The 17,224-nt window shown below is 39.8% G+C and overlaps 3 protein-coding genes across 6 annotated transcripts in view; 2 read left to right on the top strand and 1 right to left on the bottom strand.

Moving 5' to 3' along the window:
* Positions 1-17: 17 nt before the first annotated feature.
* LOC104802084 (dof zinc finger protein DOF2.5-like) lies at positions 18-2,263 on the bottom strand. Of its 2 annotated transcripts, none has more exons than XM_010525520.1 (2): positions 2,111-2,263; positions 18-1,295 (listed from the first exon to the last, which is right to left on the bottom strand). In XM_010525520.1, exons 1-2 carry the CDS (start codon positions 2,132-2,134, stop codon positions 225-227), a joined length of 1,095 nt encoding a protein of 364 aa, XP_010523822.1. In that variant the 5' UTR covers positions 2,135-2,263; the 3' UTR covers positions 18-224. The 2 variants fall into 2 exon arrangements, with proteins under 2 accessions (XP_010523822.1, XP_010523823.1); XM_010525521.1 differs by lacking the exon at positions 2,111-2,263 and adding an exon at positions 1,896-2,027.
* A 2,450-nt stretch (positions 2,264-4,713) lies between these two features.
* LOC104802083 lies at positions 4,714-15,977 on the top strand. Of its 2 annotated transcripts, none has more exons than XM_010525518.2 (16): positions 4,714-5,137; positions 5,666-8,173; positions 8,342-8,795; positions 9,033-9,261; positions 9,447-9,611; positions 9,736-10,008; positions 10,092-10,337; positions 10,771-11,160; positions 11,284-12,636; positions 12,770-12,826; positions 13,383-13,811; positions 14,209-14,432; positions 14,594-14,727; positions 14,939-15,181; positions 15,292-15,503; positions 15,604-15,977. In XM_010525518.2, exons 1-16 carry the CDS (start codon positions 4,756-4,758, stop codon positions 15,706-15,708), a joined length of 7,404 nt encoding a protein of 2,467 aa, XP_010523820.1. In that variant the 5' UTR covers positions 4,714-4,755; the 3' UTR covers positions 15,709-15,977. The 2 variants fall into 2 exon arrangements, with proteins under 2 accessions (XP_010523820.1, XP_010523821.1); XM_010525519.2 differs by having other exon boundaries at positions 4,715-5,137; positions 15,292-15,470.
* Positions 15,978-16,787: 810 nt separating this feature from the next.
* Positions 16,788-17,224, top strand: part of LOC104802082 — a 3,078-nt gene continuing 2,641 nt past the window's right edge. For both annotated transcript variants that reach the window (XM_010525516.1, XM_010525517.2), the window contains exon 1: positions 16,788-17,031. The gene's annotated coding sequence lies outside the window, so the exon portion shown is untranslated. The remainder of the gene's footprint in view (positions 17,032-17,224) is intronic.

The raw sequence follows: 17,224 nt of genomic DNA, 5'->3' as shown, positions 1-17,224 counted from the left end.
CCCCCCCCCCCCCCCCCCAAAAAAAAAAGGTAAAAAAAAAAAGAAGAGAGAGAGAAAGACAAGACTCTCTGTTAGATAGTTCCGACAACTTTAAGTAAAGTCCTCCATGTGAGAAAAAGATCGTTGAAAGGAAAAGGAAAGGGCTTTAAAATAAAAAAGAAATAAATGAGGAAGAAAGCTAAGCTGATAATCTCCATTTTTTAAAACTTGAGTGCATCATTTCTTCACCATGAAGGTCCTGTAGCACTGAACATTCCACTCCAATAAGCATTAGCGCTCGAATTGACTTGACTCTTCTGCTGATGATCATCATTATCACCAACTTCTTGTGTTGTGGTGCTCGAGAGCTCTTTCATCTCCGAAAATGGAAACAAAACCCTACCTGATCCATTTATATCCTCATTAGTTTCATGAGACCTGGTGTTACCGTTGTTGTTGTTGTGTCCGATATTTCCGGCAAAAGAGAGATTACTTGGCTTGTAATCCGCAATTGTCGGAAACCCTGATGAAGAGTAAAGAACTGTGTTTGAATCGATCATGGGACCAGGAATGAACGTGTTGAAACCTCTTGAAGAAACCCCAGTTCTCAGAAACTCGAGAGCTGAAACAGGAGACGAAGACACATACAAAGAAGATAAAGAACCGTTAGGGTTTGGTTGAGTAATGCTGTTCTCGATCTTGGGCATCTGAAGAAACTGAGACATGTTCTGATGATGATGACCGTCTTGCATGACAGGGAAAGACAACAAGTTGAGATCTTGAGATGACCCTTTTTGTTGCTGCGTCGACGTTGACTTAGGGTTCTGTCCTGAGAAGAGAACCGGTGGGTTTAGATCTGGTAACTTGGTGGTCATACCAAGCGAAGACGAAGAGGAAAGCGCCGACGTTGCTGACGTGGACGACGTCGGGAAGATTGCCGAGGAGGACCTCTTGTTCTTCCTCGAGCTTCCTCCAACAGGGACGTTACGAAGAGAGCCACCTTCGGTCCAATACCTTCGACAGCCTCGGCAGAAGTACCTTGGTTGTGTGAGACTATAGTTATTGTAGTAACAAAACTTGGTGTTTGTTGAGTTACATCTCGGGCAGTTCAGTTTCTCTTGCGGCCTTGCTTTTTTCTCAGCCGCCGTGGTGGCGGCGGCTGCGTTTGCGTTTGCGTTTCCACCGCAGCCGCCTGGGCCGGTGTTAGCTATACTGTTGACGAGGACGGTGCTTGTGCCTGTGGTGCACGTCGGTTGTGCGATGTTATTATGAATAATGTGCTCCATGGGTTTTACGTTTATCATTTCTTGAAAACCCTACAAATCAATTAAGATGATTTAACTTAATTAAGATATTAAAAAACCCATATGTACAAATCCACTCGTGGACTAGTCAAAGCAAACTCATGAAATGGAATTCAGCTAGCTTATTCATACATGGACCAATCAATTCTCCAAGATCTAAGCAAACTACGTCTATACACACGTACACACACATATATATATGTGTTTTGTATCAAACCCCATGTAGATTGCACATGATAGAAAAAAGAAGCATGTGACAAAAAAGAAGACGGATTAGGGTTTTCTTTTTTTGGTTTCCGTCAAGAATTTTAGGATCCGGTGAAAGAAAACTCGAAATAGGAGAAGAAACAAAAACTAAATGGGGTGCTACATGAACACCAAGAACAAAGGGTATAATACCAAATAATGCCTTTGTTTTTCTAACTTTCTTTTTTCATTCGTTCCAATATATAATTAATCTCATAAAAAGCGGGGGGAAAGTGTCTATCTAATCTCTTTCTTCCATGAAAACTTTCAAAAAGGATAAATTTTCCCATGCAAATATTCATGGAAACATGTGTAAGCAGGCCTGCATATATATATATATATATATATATATATATATATATCTACCATCACAACTTAGCTTGCTTCATGTATATCCATATATCCATCTCTATCCACGACCCAAAAAACAAATATACGCTTATATATAAATACATAATCTTTTTTTTTTTGGTCATAGAAAAAGTTACAGATGAAAAAGAGAAAGAGAGAGATAAAAATAAAGGAAAACAGTTGGGAAGAAGAAACAAACAGATCCGGCAAAACGAAGCTCTTTTACGCACCTGCGTCCACTTCGTAGCGTCCATGAATTCCGACAAAGAGAAAGCCGCAGAGAGAGAGAGAGAGAGAGAGAGAGAGAGAGAGAGTAAAGGCAAAGAGAGAATGTTTTTGGAGACAATTTTTTTTTCCTGGGCGATGGCTCTATATGCGTTGGCTTTCACTTTATGGATGATGAGGAAAAGCAAACGAAGAAGAAGAGGAGAGACCATCACCTAAAAAAAAACATTTTATTTAAAATGATTATTATTGAAAAAAACACACAAAAGCAAAAGCAGGGTTCGTTGTTTTTGACCAGTGATAATGTCTCATGACTCTGTACGTTCTTTCTGGTCCCTTAAATATTTTCCCAAGGAAAAAAAAATGTGTGTAAGGAATGAATTTGTATGCTTTTATTTTAAAATATTGTTATCACTGTATGCGTATTGATTATAATAGACATGAGGTGAGTGGAAATATGAGTTGTATGCTATTCTTGGCCTCCCGCTTCTTCATTGGACATTATTTCTTGGCATATGATCCGTCAAATCTCCCTGTGAATTTTATATTCTTATTTTTTTAATATTTAATTATATTGATAATTTGACGATCTTCATTATCTTTCCTAGATCTTAATTCAGCATTCCCGAGTTATTCAGCTGCGTTTTTCACTTGGAGTTTATGTGATCTTCATCATCTTTCCTAGATCTTAACAATTCCTATATTTTTTGAACGAATTTATTGAAATAACAGTTTAGTATGATATCACAAATCGGTGGTATATTTAAGTAACGCTATTGGGATATTCATACACAACTGAAAACATCGTGGACCGGCTATTCGCTATATATATGTGTATATATGGATATAAACATGTATATATTCATTTATAATTAACTAGTGTGTTACTGTGAATTGGTGTATATATATATATGTATATATACTTTACAAAACACTTTTTGAGTCCTAGCTAATATTTGGATGAAAAAAATAGAAGGGCCGGGGATAATTTCATCCCTTTGTCGTTTCATTCGGGCTCTTATACTTTCCCTAAAAGGACCATTACATCACACATGCCTAAAGTTATTATGATTGGATTTAAATTGGTAAAGCTATAACGGATGTCACGTTAATCAGACCATTATTAAAGCCGACTATTTTTTTTAAAAAAAGAAACGATAATATCTGGACAACGAATCGAGGGCAGCTATAACCAGAGACATTTTTTTTTTTCAGAAAAAAATACTGCACGAGTTTAATTAACAAAACCAATCGATTCATCAATAATTTGTTTTAATAATTCATCATAATTGTATAATATCAAATCACGTGTTGTGTCCATCCGAACATATACCAATGCCACATAGCATGCACAGTAATAATTGATTAAGTTATACCAATTTCAATCCGTATATGCGTAAAAACTATATATTACTAAAAGTGAATTTATTTTCCGTTATATATATATATATTTAAAAATGATAAAATTGTCGTATCAAAGGCTAAATGTTAGTTTGTAATGTTCGAGGACTAGCTTTTATAACCAAAATCGCAAAATATTTAAGTTATATGACTGTAACTATATAAATTTATTGTGCATAAATGTGAATTGGGTACATGAAAGTATGTTTTTTTTGATAAAGTACATGAAAGTATGTGTTGAGAGGTTTAAATATAATATTTAATTAATATCGATTATAAATTCACTTAATCTGAAACTTAACTACAGATTGATAACTAATAAAGAAGATGATAATTTTAATAAAAATGAAAATTGGCCGAGAAAAAGAGAAAAATATACTTGACACTGTTAGCAGTCGTCATATTAGGAGGTGATTAGTTTTAGAGCCTAATTAAGGGGAGAGGAGATTTGAAAATAGTGAGAGAGAGGGAAGAGAGAGAGGACAGAGGGGCCGACAGGAAGAGACAAAAAGGAGGGCAGGTGGGTCCCACGGTAGGCGTGATTGAGATTTTGCATTGTTTCGGTCTCTGATCTTTCTCGATATTGACACCTGTCCTTCTCCTTCCCGAAGGCCATTCCCAAATCTTATTCCTCAGTGACAACTGGAGTGTCGTTTCGTTGTCCTAGCTTCACCTTGCTCGCCGTTTTCGTCCATCAACTTATTGTCCGACACGTGTCGGTCAAGATTTTATTCGGCCCACTGTTTTTTTAATTTACCCGGCTCATCCGCAATTAAAGGTCTTATAGAGAATGTATAATAAATTTGGCCCAACTACGTTAATGGGCCCATGATTTATTATTGGGCCTTGTGATTATGTTCCACTAAGCCTAAAAGGCCGTATGAGGAATTTGCTCTCCATACTTACAATTAATGGAAAAAAGGCCTTTCGCTAATTTTTTCGATGGATCCCAAAAGATCAAAATCCATGGTAAAAGTCTCAAGGCAAACGCATATGATAAGGCCCAACTTATCCAGAGCCCAAGTAGCACACCATTAAATGGCTAGGCCCAATTGGTCCAAAGCCCAATATGAGGACCATTCAAATTGCAAGACCCAATGAGTTCTCAGCCCAAGGCATCCTTCATTTGAAACCTTTAACCCAGGAAGAGGGTTCTTTTTCGGGGAACAACATATCCGAGATTTGATTGTCTAGTGAGCATTTTGTATGTCAAGTTTGGGTTTCCGTTGAAGTAAAAGCTATTGTGAAAATGGCGGAGATGAGTTACGGCGCGATCTCCACCGTCGATCCGATCGATCATCTCCCACTCCGTCTCCTGAGATCCGAGATCGTTCCGCCCTCCCCGATCAGATCTCAATCTTCCATTGACTGCCTCCCGGACTTCGCCGGTTACTCATGGCTTGCCTATGGAGCTTCCACTCTCCTCGTCATCTCTCACTTGCCTTCCCCTCTCCGCGGCGACGACTCCCTCTCCGGACCCATTTTCCGGCAGGTTCTTGAGGTTTCCGGTGATGTCTCCTCTTCTGTTACTTCCGTTTCTTGGTCCCCCGTCACGCCGTCTGTCGGCGAGCTCGCGGTTGGGTCGGGGAACTCCGTCTTTCTGTTCTCTCATGATCCGATCGAGTTGAACGGTGAGCCTGGGACTAAATTTGATGTTTCATTTTGAGTTCAGTTAGTGAGGAATTTGTTCAAGGGGTGCCCGTTGCTGTTGTCTTTGTGCCATTTTGGAGGTTTATCACGTTGAATTGAATTAGCTCTGGGACCAAGAATTTAGAGTCGTCATACAGTAGCTAGTCGGAATTGTTCATTGCCTGTTCAGTTAGACTGATGGCCTGCAAAAACATCGGGTGTGTATTTGTAGTTCCAATTCATTGTCTGGATTGTGATGATTTTGGGTTGATAGAGAAGGCTTATCCATCTTCAGGGCATAATCAAGCATAATACCGGTACTGATTTATTACAATTTGATCACGTTGTAATTTTTCTTATCACCAATGCAAGCGAGGTATATGAATGAACAATAGGAAGGGAAAAAACATACTTAAGTACCTTATCCCTCTAGGTGTTTACAATTGGAGAACTGGTGGTAGCATGGGATTCTTTCTTCTTCCTTCTTTGTTTGGATATCTTAAATTTGTATGTCTTTTACTCATATTCAGGTTCTTTTTGTTGGAGCCAGAATGCCATATTGGCGCAGGCAACAAAAGTGGAAGCAATTGAGTGGACAGGCTCTGGGGATGGGATAATAATTGGTGGAACTGAGATTGTTGTGTGGAAGAGGAGGAACCGATCATGGGAAATTGCTTGGAAATTCGTAGGGGATCACCTTCAAGATCTGGTTTCCGCCACCTGGTCGATGGAAGGACCTTTTGCAACGGCAACTTCTTGGAGTAAACTGCAAACTGATTGTGATGAAGCAGGTAAATGTGTCTTGGCCTATTTTAGTGATGGGAAATCATATCGTAAAGTTGCACTGCGTCATCCACAGAGGATATCGATGATTCAATGGAGACCAATGGCATCAAGACAGTCTGCTATTGATGTTAATCATGCACTGAGGAATGTGCTACTGACATGTTGTTTGGACGGGACAGTAAGGCTATGGAGTGAAATAGATGACGGGAGGACTAGAAAGGGTGGGAAGGATGTAAATGACTACAGAACATCGTTTTATGTTGCAGCAGTAATTGAGATAAACCAGGTCTTGAATGGCAATTTGGGAAGAGATATATTCATGGTTTGGGGAACACAGACAGGAGGTATATTTAAAACCTTGGAAGGTACCAATAAATTTTTTTCTATGGAAAAATATGAGCTTGAGCAAGTTGGAAAATGTGCATGGCTAGTTGGTTATGGCCCTGGACAATTGGTCACCCTATGGGCTGTCCATTGTCTTGATGACATCTCTCCTATGAGGTTGCCACGGGTTACATTGTGGATGAGACAAGAATTACAAGGCAGTGGTGTAGAACCACTTACAGTAGTTGATGCTGATGGGTCTTCAGATCAGATGTCTCTTAGGAAGGTTGTTGTATTGAGAAATCACCTGTATGATCCACCACTTATTTGTTCTTTGATTAATTTATCCCCTCGGAATTCCTTATTTTGGTCTTCCTTGTATACGGAAAATTTGCATGACGCAGAAGTTTCATCTCCAAATAGATTGAGTTCGTCAAAGTGCGTGGCTCAAAAAGTTCTTGGTCTAGATGGTCATAGCGGGAAAATCTTACAGGTTGCTTTCCATCCTATTGTCTGCGAGACTGAGTTTGCTGCTTCTCTGGATGTCAATGGCCTGGTGATAATCTGGTCTTCTTCTGGTAATTCCCATTGTGTTCCTGACCATTCAATACCAGGTTTCTCTTGGAGATCATGTGTACGGCTGCAAAACCAAAATTTGAGCTTAAAATACACAAGTATATGCTGGGCGGCCACATCACTGGGAGAGGATAAGGTTCTACTCGCGGGACATGTTGGAGGCATTGATTGCTTTATTGTAAGGAGTCGTGGGAGGGTTGAAGATGATTTTCTTAGCCATTACATATGCACTATACCTTTTGCAGTTACCAGCCCTTTGGAGGATGGTCCTACCAATATATTCGCAATACCTTTGCCAAATTCTTGTGGCAAGACATTCAGAAGTAACAAGTTTTTTCTTTTGAGCGTATGGCTGAAAGAGAAACATTTTGATGCTCTGTCATGGAGAGTTACTTTCCATCATTTTGATTCCCCAGGAAGCAGCTGCATGTGCAATTTTCATGACTGTAATAGCATTAGATCTGGTAAGTGGACGTTTGAAGATAGCATTGCTGGTAAAACTATCTGCATTGCTGTTAGTTCATCCTCATCAGAAATACCTGAACCTCACCGGCATGATTATGTTACCAGTTTTGATGTGGTCTCTCCAAGCTGGTTGGCTCCAAAAAATGACGTAAACTGCAAAAATCCTTTGTATACCCTGGCAACTGGTCAAGCTGATGGTTCTTTGAAACTTTGGAGAAGTAGTCTTCAGGATTCTATACCTCATACTCCGTGGGAGCTTGTAGGCATGCTTACGGTTGGCCAAAGTCCTGTTGCTGCTATATCACTATCTGATTCTGGTCACAAAATAGCAGTTCGGTGTGCAGAGGATTGTTCAAAATCTGCAATTACTATATGGGCGATTGTACACCTTATAGATTCAGGGGTTTTCATGCTGGAGGAGAAATTTTATGTAGATGCAGAAGTTGTTGCTCTAAAGTGGTCAGCAGTGGGAAATGATCACCTATTTCTCGGAGTCTGCACACGGAATGAGATCCGGGTCTATGTTGAATGGCCTTATAGAAGAACTACTTTATCGGTCTCCGAGGGTTCTTCAGAAAAACAGATTTGGCAATGCGTTGCTGTTTCTGAGACATATTCTGCTATTCTTGATTTCGTATGGGGCCCTAAGGCCATGGTTGTACTTCTTCACGCTGATTATATTAGTCTACACAGGCAATGGCTGGTTCAAACTCCAACAAGCTTTAACGTAAATGATGATAAAAAATCCAGTGGTTTGCCTTTAACTAGTGCACCATCTGGCTCAGACATGCTTAGTGACATATCAAGCTTGTTGGAGATGGTGGAGAGGTTACAGGGTTCTTTGCCACTTTATCACCCTCAAGCACTCCTTGCAGCTATATATTCAGGTGCTATGCTACAAGCTTCTTTTTGTTATTTTTTTCTAGTCATTTTCAAAGCTAAGCCTCATAGCTTTTATTTAGTTATCCCTTTTATTTTTCCCTTGTGCAAAATAAATAGTTGTGTCATGTGGTCAATCTCACCTTTCCTTAAGCTTGTTAACTCTATGCGTTCAGGCAATTGGAAGCGGGCGATTGCAGCTGTAAGGCATCTCATTGAAAATATTACTTCAAATGTCACCTCTGGGAATAGTTGTACTGTAAAATCAGTTCTTAATTGCGGAGATATCCTTTTATCTAAATATTATGAAGGGCTTCTCTCAAATGGACCAAATGTTAACGACTTCCAATGGCATGGGACAACTGTTTCAATGATACAAAGTTCTCAGTTTCAGACAGGGTTGCTGTCAACTTTCAGTGCGGAATCCAATTCTTCCAATGGTCGACACAATTCATGCTTAACAGATTGGGAGCTTAGCAACCTCCGCGAGCCGCTTGAGAAGTTATCAGATGTAAGAAACATTTCCAGCATAGAGAAGATCCAAATTCTTGCTATTGTTGATCTTCTTTGTGAAATCAGTAATCCACATTCTACTTCTGTCTATGCAAGCCTTGATGAAGCTGGAAGAAGGTACTTTGAACCTTATTTTTTCTAGGCACCTTTTTCCTCCATTTAATTCTCCTAGGTCTAATTGCTGAATGACCAATAGAACAACGTTTCTTTCAATATATTCTTGTTGGCTACTTCACACTAGTTGTGAAAATATTAATTCAAGGTTCTTATTTTCAAGGGAACATAATTTGTTTTTCCTCATGAATAATACTCTATGCTCATTGGTATGGATTTCTGTTGCCATTTTACTTATAGGTTTTGGGTCGCATTCAGATATAAACAACTATACTTTGCTCGAAGATTTGGTAAAACAGCTTCTATGGAAGAGTTGGGTGTCGACTCTAGTATGATAGGATGGGCTTTCCACTCAGACTGTCAAGAAAGTTTGTTTGGTGCTATTTTACCCAATGAATCATCCTGGCAAGAAATGCGATCATTGGGTGTTGGATTCTGGTATGCAAATGTAGTGCAGTTGCGCCCACTGGTAAGTTTTAAACATTCTAAGCTTGGTCCGTACTAACTACCTAAGAATAAGCCAATGACGCCTTTATCTTACGTTCTTTTTTTTTTCTTTAAATTTCTTTGGTGCCATACACATTGGTATTGTCAATCCACAGTTGGAAAAAGAAACCATGCTTAACGTAATTCACCGCTATCTTCTGACTTTAGATGGAGAAGCTGGCCCGACAACAATATCTTAAGAACAAGAACCCAAAAGATTGTGCATTGCTCTATATAGCTTTGAATAGAATTCAAGTTTTGGCCGGCCTTTTCAAAATAAGCAAGGATGAGAAAGATAAACCTTTGTTGGGTTTTCTTTCACGTAATTTCAAGGTATGGGAAAACCACTTTTTTTTTACAAGTTAGTTTCCTTTCCACTGTCTGTATAGGCCTTTCTTGAATCTAGGACGTGGTATCGAGTGAATTGTCTTTTAATTGGATGCATCTATTATTCCAGGAAGAGAAAAATAAGGCTGCAGCCTTGAAAAATGCATATGTCCTAATGGGAAAACATCAATTGGAGCTGGCTATAGCTTTCTTTCTCCTTGGGAGTGATACTTCATCGGCGGTAAATGTTTGTGTCAAAAATCTTCATGATGAGCAGCTTGCACTTGTACTTTGCCGGCTTGTTGAGGGGCGGGGCGGTCCCCTGGAACACAATTTGATAACGAAATATATACTCCCATCTGCCCTGCAAAGAGGAGACCTTTGGCTGGCGAGCCTTCTTGAGGTGAATAGGTCTTTTTTTTGTTTATTCATGTTTTTTTGGGATAATATAAATTATGGTTATGACACAATCCCTAATTTATGCAGTGGGAATTAGTGCGGTACCGTCAATCATTTCTTGCTATGGTTGGATGTCTAGAGAGCCATGTTACAGGGAGGTATGCTGTATCTTCCAATCATGCATGTTTTATGGATCCTAGTATTGGCATATATTGCCACATGCTAGCGAATAAAAACAGTATGAAGAATTCCATCGGGGAAGGAAATGCTGCAATACTTAGCCGATGGGCAACCTTGATGACTGCTACTGCCTTCAGCAGACGTGGGCTCCCTGTAAGTTTCTATCATATGTTACAAAGCGCAGTATGTTGTGAATGGCTGAAATGATTTGATTGTCTGTGAGGTGTTTTTACATGTTTTGAAATTTGAACTGAAACTCCACAATGGAATTGGTGGACGGATTTTCCCATTGTGTAATCAAGGATAGCTGTTTCTTTTAGCCTTTTCCATTCAACTGTTGTCAAAATTTTTAACTAATTTTCGGGAATCATAAATCCTGCAAGTGGGATTGCCTCTCCTGTTGCCACCTTTTCTTTGAGACTTTTCTTTTATCAGTAGGAAATTCACTTAAAAATTATTTATCTGGTATCTTTCAGCGGGTATAACCAATAGACTTGATTTTTGTTTTATCCTTTCTGAAAATGAGTTTGATAATCAGTGCTGTCAAATCTACTTGCTGATTTGTTGTCTTTTTGCGAGTTGTTAGCTCGAGGCTTTAGAATGTCTTTCAACTTCTGTCAGCAGTCATGGTGGTACAGATCAGACAAGCATACCCAGTAACGGGCAGTTCTTTGCTCCATGTGGTATTCTTGAACCTTCTATTGATAATTCATCTAACTGGGTATCAAGCAGTATTGCATCTACAATGGACACCCATACGAGGTTGGGTCTAGCCATCCAATTCCTCTCCAAGCTGTTACAAGATCATCCTGGTTGGTCTGTCTCTACAGTAGGACCTAGTGGAGAGACTGCTGTCTTTATGAATTCTGATATTGATTGGTACGAGAAAGTCGACAGTTTTCAACATAAACTGCTAACAGCTTTGGAACAATTTTACCAGAGATTTTCCTTGTCTGCCTCTTGCCTAGTCAATATGGTATGCTATTTATACAATGATACTTGCAGACCATTTTTTTTGTTCCTTGACAGGCTAGCTTGACAACGGTGGTACTTCTGGATGCTGATATATTGTCTGCGTCCTTTTCTTTCCTTTTAACAGATGGTCTCATCATTATGCAGCCGTGGTTTACTAAATGTGGGATACAGCTTATTGCAAGGATGTAGTTCTTCTGGTCTCTTGTCAGAAGAGTCCGACACAGTTGACAAAATCTTCCCCTGTACAGTTTTGTGTAAATCGGTGCTGAAAACGGCTGAAGATATATCCTGCTTATTGTCCCATATCATTGCTGCATGCAGTATCACTGGCTTACACTCAGCATCATGTTACGATCTAATCAAGGTGTCTCGTGGAACTAAATCAAAGAGGTCTAATGCTTTGAAATTCTACTTTCATGGTATTCTGCAATTATTGTCGAGTTTGAGAGCTTCTATAAAGTTGTGTTTGGGCTCCTGTGACGGAGATCTTGTAGCAAGACTCACAATTGTTCTTGATTTAGTCGAATATTGCTCAAAAGTGGCAATTGCTTGGGTTCTGGGGGATTTAAAATGTCTCTTTCAAATGTCACAGCCCGTTATGATATCATATTTTCACGGGCAGACACCTTATGAGGTTGATATGGAGAGTCTGAAGAAAGTTTACTGCCAATGTATACCTGTTCGTGATCCGGATAAATCAGACGTGGGAGTGGCTTCCGTGATCAGTGGAATTGTTGAGGATAAACAAGTTGGATATCCTGTGTCCTCAATTCCAGAAGATGAAAGGCTACTTGTGGCGCAAACATGTTTCTGGAAGCATATCTCAAACTTCGTGAAATATAAGCTGGTATCTACCTCAACTGAACTTGATGATGGTGTTGCGAACAGCGGTGCTCGGACTTCATTGGATTCTAGTGGTGATATTGCATCTGTACCTGAAAAGATCATTTTGCTTCTGGGAAAGACGCTGATTACTACCGTCACTTATCTCTCTTCCCACCATGTAAAGCAACTTTCGATTTTCTTGAAGAAGAAGCTGGAGAAGAGAATTCAGGCTCCAACATTGCTATGGTTAAATGGATGTATGGAGTTCCAAACAAGACCTCTCAGCTGGGCCATCCCAGATGCAGATATAGTGAACACCAACAATGACCTTGCAGGGCTTTCTCTGATGTTTTGGAATCTGTGTGTGGATCCGTGCTTGGTACAGGAAGCTTTCTTGCTAGAAAATTTGGACTTCTCAGACTGGTTAAAATTTAAACCTTCGAGAGAGTGGAGAGATATTTACAAAGAGATAGTGGGGAAGAATGAGCATAGTGAGCCACACAATCAAGAGCGCCAGCGTAGTATTGGGGATAATTCACTCGCAACCTATGCTCCTCCAAATGGCTCAAATAGAGATACAGTAACCACCAAGGAAAATTCTGCTTTCCAGAATCCTGAAGAAATTTTTAAGAGGAGTGGGGAGCTGATAGAGGTAATTGTTCGTTTTGCTTTTTTCAAACAAATTTTTTATATCATTGCTGGTGATGTTATTGTAATGGAGACAAAAGGATATCCAGAACTTTTTTTCCACCTCTGTTGGTTGAGTTTAGTTTTCTTTCCATCAGGCCCTTTGTTTAAACCCCATCAATCATCAGCAAGCTGCAATCGCAAGCAACCGCAAGGTTAGTCCTGCTCACAGTCTGCCTTACCATTTCTTCATGTCTTCATTCTAAAATAAATCTGATAAGTTGAAACTTCTAATGCTTGGAAGACGTGAACCAATCCTTGAAAAGATCGTCATGGGCCTATGTTTGATATCTGTAGTTACAGCTATGGATCTATAACTATTAACTATGAGGTAGTTGCGAGTTCCAATCGTGGCGAACCTCTGATGGCTTTTGTAGTACAATAGTGGTTTTCTTTTTCCTACATCAGCTGTTTGAGACAACAGGTTCAAGTTTTAGTGGTGGCTGTTCTATATTATATGCAGTGACTATCATTTCGACCCATGAGTTGGAACCCCAGCAAACTTCTAACGATTTCTACCCCAAAATATTTCTTTATCCTTCATCTGCATTTTGGGACAAAATTATCTTGTGCTATTGCATGTCTTGCATGGTGAACTAAGTTCAACACCCATCGGTTGGTACCGTGTCATTAGCCTTGCTTTATTAGGCACAATAACAATGTGGCATCAGAAATAAGCATGTGAGAGATTTTGGATTCTGTTAAATGCAGGGTATAATCTTCTTTAACCGAGAGGATGGAGGTTCCCACGATGATCCGCCAAACTATATATGGTCTGATGCGGATTGGCCACACAATGGTTGGGCTAACTCTGAATCAACTCCCGTCCCAACATTTGTTTCACTGGGTGTTGGTCTTGGGAGTAAGAGAGGAGCACACCTTGGGTTGGGTGGGGCAACTGTTGGCATAGTTTCTCTTTCAAAGCCTGGGAAAGCCTTGGGTAGTGGTGGAGCTCAAAGGGTTCAAGGTTATACTGGTTCTGCGGCCCTTGGCTTAGGTTGGGAAACTCAAGAAGATTTTGAGCAGTTTGTTGATCCTCCCCCAACAGTTGAAACCGTAAGTACAAGAGCATTCTCCAGTCACCCAACAATGCCTCTCTTCTTGGTTGGATCTAACAACACACACATTTATCTGTGGGAGGTAAGGGCATATCACTTGAATCATCTGTTTGCGTACCTCTGTTTTCGTCGAACCATTATGAGCCATCATTGACTTTTTGCTCACTACTGATGGGTTTTTGTGTTCATCTTAGGGATAAGTAATAAGCTATCGCATCTGTTGTCTTTTCAGTATATTCTTTGCCGACTTGTACATAGTTACTCAGTGTGCTATGAACGGTAACTAGGCAGTGCCATGTTTGGAATCAGTGACCCTAAGCTGAAATTTCTCTTTGTAAGTGAAGCTAAAGTGTATTTGGGCTGTAATGATTGTGTAGACCAGAGACGCTTTGGTGGGGAGCTTAAATATTATATTAAGCATTTTCAGAACGGTGTCTGAGTATTTCTTTGTAGAGCTTATGCAAACATGATGTCTGCAGTTTGGAAAAAACAGAGCTACCGCAACTTACGGCGTGCTGCCTGCTGCGAATGTTCCTCCTCCATATGCTCTGGCGTCAATATCAGCTGTGCAATTCGGCCCCTGTGGACATAGATTTGCAAGTGCAGCACTGGATGGAACAGTCTGCACGTGGCAATTAGAAGTTGGAGGAAGAAGTAACGTCCACCCTGTAGAATCATCTCTTTGCTTCACTGGCCATGCCTCGTATGTTCCATAATTCTTTTGTGATTCTGTGTTCCTCATCTCTTGCACAAGCCATGATCCTAGATTAGCATGAAAGTTAAGTAGCAATTATCAAATTTACTGTTTGTTATACCATCAATATCACTGACTTATGCTTGATTGGCTTTTGTTATGTTTTGTAGGGATGTCAAGTATATTAGCTCCAGTGGTTCTATCGTTGCAGCCTCGGGATATAGCCCAAATGGTGTTAACGTGGTTGTATGGGATACACTAGCTCCACCTACAACTTCCCAGGCATCCATCATTTGTCACGAAGGTCTCTTTCGGATACAATTTGAAACTTCAGTTCTTGAACTTAAATCATGTGATTCATGTCTTTCCTCATACACAAGATTGCCATAATTTGGACTTAAAAAAGCGTTCTTGATCTGTCATCTCAAATGATTTGGCATTTTGCATAATATGTTCTTTGTTACCATTCCTTTAAATCTGACAACTATCTTCCCCTTTTCCTTTTCATGAAAAAGGTGGCGCACGCTCTATCTCTGTGTTTGATAATGACATTGGCAGTGGTTCCATTTCCCCAATGATTGTGACTGGGGGCAAAAATGGCGATCTCGGATTGCACGATTTCCGGTATATTGCCACTGGAAAGACTAAAAGGCACAGAAATTTGGACAGTCGAGAAGCGCATACCGGGAAATCTTCTATTGACAGTAGTGATCCAAATCCGCACGGGATGCTTTGGTACATACCAAAGGCTCACTTAGGTGCAAACCCTTCTCTTCTTTCATGATCATTTAATTACTCTTTTTTTTTCTTCTGAAAAGGAAGTTCTCTCTAAAAAGTCAATTTATTTTCAAATGCTCTGCAATTTCAGGAAGCGTGACCAAAATATGTACCATCCCAAGCACAAGTTTGTTCCTAACGGGAAGCAAAGATGGCGATGTTAAACTATGGGATGCCAAAGCGGCAAAAATGCTTCATCATTGGCCCAAGCTTCATGACAGGCACACTTTCCTGCAACCAAGCACTAGAGGCTATGGCGGAATCATCCGGGTTAGTCCCCAGCCGCCATTTCCACTTTTAACCGTAAACCCTAACTTTTGCATCTCATCTCATCTATAACAACTGAAGAAGAAATCGGCTTATCATTATTGTTATGTGTTTCCTGTTCTTCAAATGGATGCAGGCTGGTGTCACCGACATACAAATTTGCCCTGATGGCTTTCTTACTTGCGGCGGTGATGGCACTGTAAAGTTTGTCGGCCTCCAATATTACCATGATGAAGGATGAAAGGGGTATGGCATACATAGAAAGCACAGTTCTTAACCGTGTAGTTGTCCGAGAAAATCAGCCATTTTTTGCACAGCCAAGAAAATGCCAGAGAAAGTGAGTTTTTGTCATGTAACGCGGTGATATTATATATTCCTTCTTTCTTTGTGTGTATAATGTGATTATATATACAGAAACAAACGGAACAGACAAAAATATATCGAGACTGAATGTGTGAATTGAGCATGATCTGATATTTTAGTTTTCTAAATTATTAATTTTTATTGTGAGAGGAACTTGTTATGGCCTGTCTATATGCAAGTTGTTTAGAATGGATTTATTTAGTAGATAATATATATTACCCAATGCCCGTAAAGATTAAAAATCTCTCCAAAGGGATTTCATGAAGAATCTTTATCTGAGTGCTATTGTATTTGTTAGTTGATTATATATTCCGGTCAACCATGGTTTGAAGAAATTATGCGGTGATGCCAAAATACGCGTGTATTATTAATGACCCGTTGATTAAATCATTGGAGTATTTGGTTGTAAATACATCATCATCATCTTCAACAGCACATATTATATACATTTTTATTTATTTTGTTCCTAATCAAAACCCGATTAGCTACCGACTTAATCCAATCTCTAATAAGTACAGTAAAGGTGAATTAGAGAATAGTGGAGTGTGACCAGAAACATAATGTACTTAAAAGCAAACCTACCTAATATTCAAATTTTATTCTAAAAAATAAATATCTTCAACAACCGCTATAAATAAAAATGGTTTGTTTTAATTACTCAAAATATTGATTAGCGAAACTAAAAATATAATTTAGGTGATAACAGATGTCATAACTAAAAAGGAGCGCGTAGCGCGTGTACTCAACTTGCCGTACTTCTCCTCTAATGAAGATAAAAGAGGTCTTATCCGCACAAAAAAAAAACAAAACAAAAAGAAAGAGCGCCCCACTTTGAGGGCTGTTGATGCTCCCATTTCATGCCACGTGTCCTTCAATCGAATCGAACGGCGACCAGGTGAATCCTACGGGCTAATCTATGGAACTCAGAAGCACAAGTTACGCTCAGTTTGCGTGTAAAAGGACAGATCAAGAAACCGATAACCGAAGACTCCAATTCAGAAGCTTAATCCAAACCAGAAAAGAAAAAAAATCTCTGACACGATCTCGTAACTCCCCTCTTTCTTTCTCCACGATTCTTAACAGGTGTTCTTCGTGTCCTGTAGTTCTTCTGCTATCTGCTTTATTGATCTCAATCCGTGGGATTTCTTTAGTTATGGGCTTGATCCCTTGTTGATTTTGGAGTTGATCTCTCTTCTCTCTGGTAAGTTCTTCAAACACTGTTGCCTTCTTCTGTTCGGCTATGGTTGTTGTTCTGAAAATTTTCGTCTTATCTCTTTGTGTTCTCGTTTGATGGCTTATGTCTGTCACATGGTGCCGACATTTATCATCCGCTGTTTCCGTGTCTGGTTCTATTCTGGGTTTCATCGGGTCTGCGTTCCCCCCCCCCCCCCGCT

Source organism: Tarenaya hassleriana, unplaced genomic scaffold, assembly GCF_000463585.1.
Source record: "Tarenaya hassleriana unplaced genomic scaffold, ASM46358v1 Cleome8, whole genome shotgun sequence".
Classification (NCBI taxonomy): domain Eukaryota; kingdom Viridiplantae; phylum Streptophyta; class Magnoliopsida; order Brassicales; family Cleomaceae; genus Tarenaya; species Tarenaya hassleriana.
The sequence above is the reverse complement of the archived record's forward strand: the minus strand, read 5'-3'. Positions and strand labels throughout refer to the sequence as shown.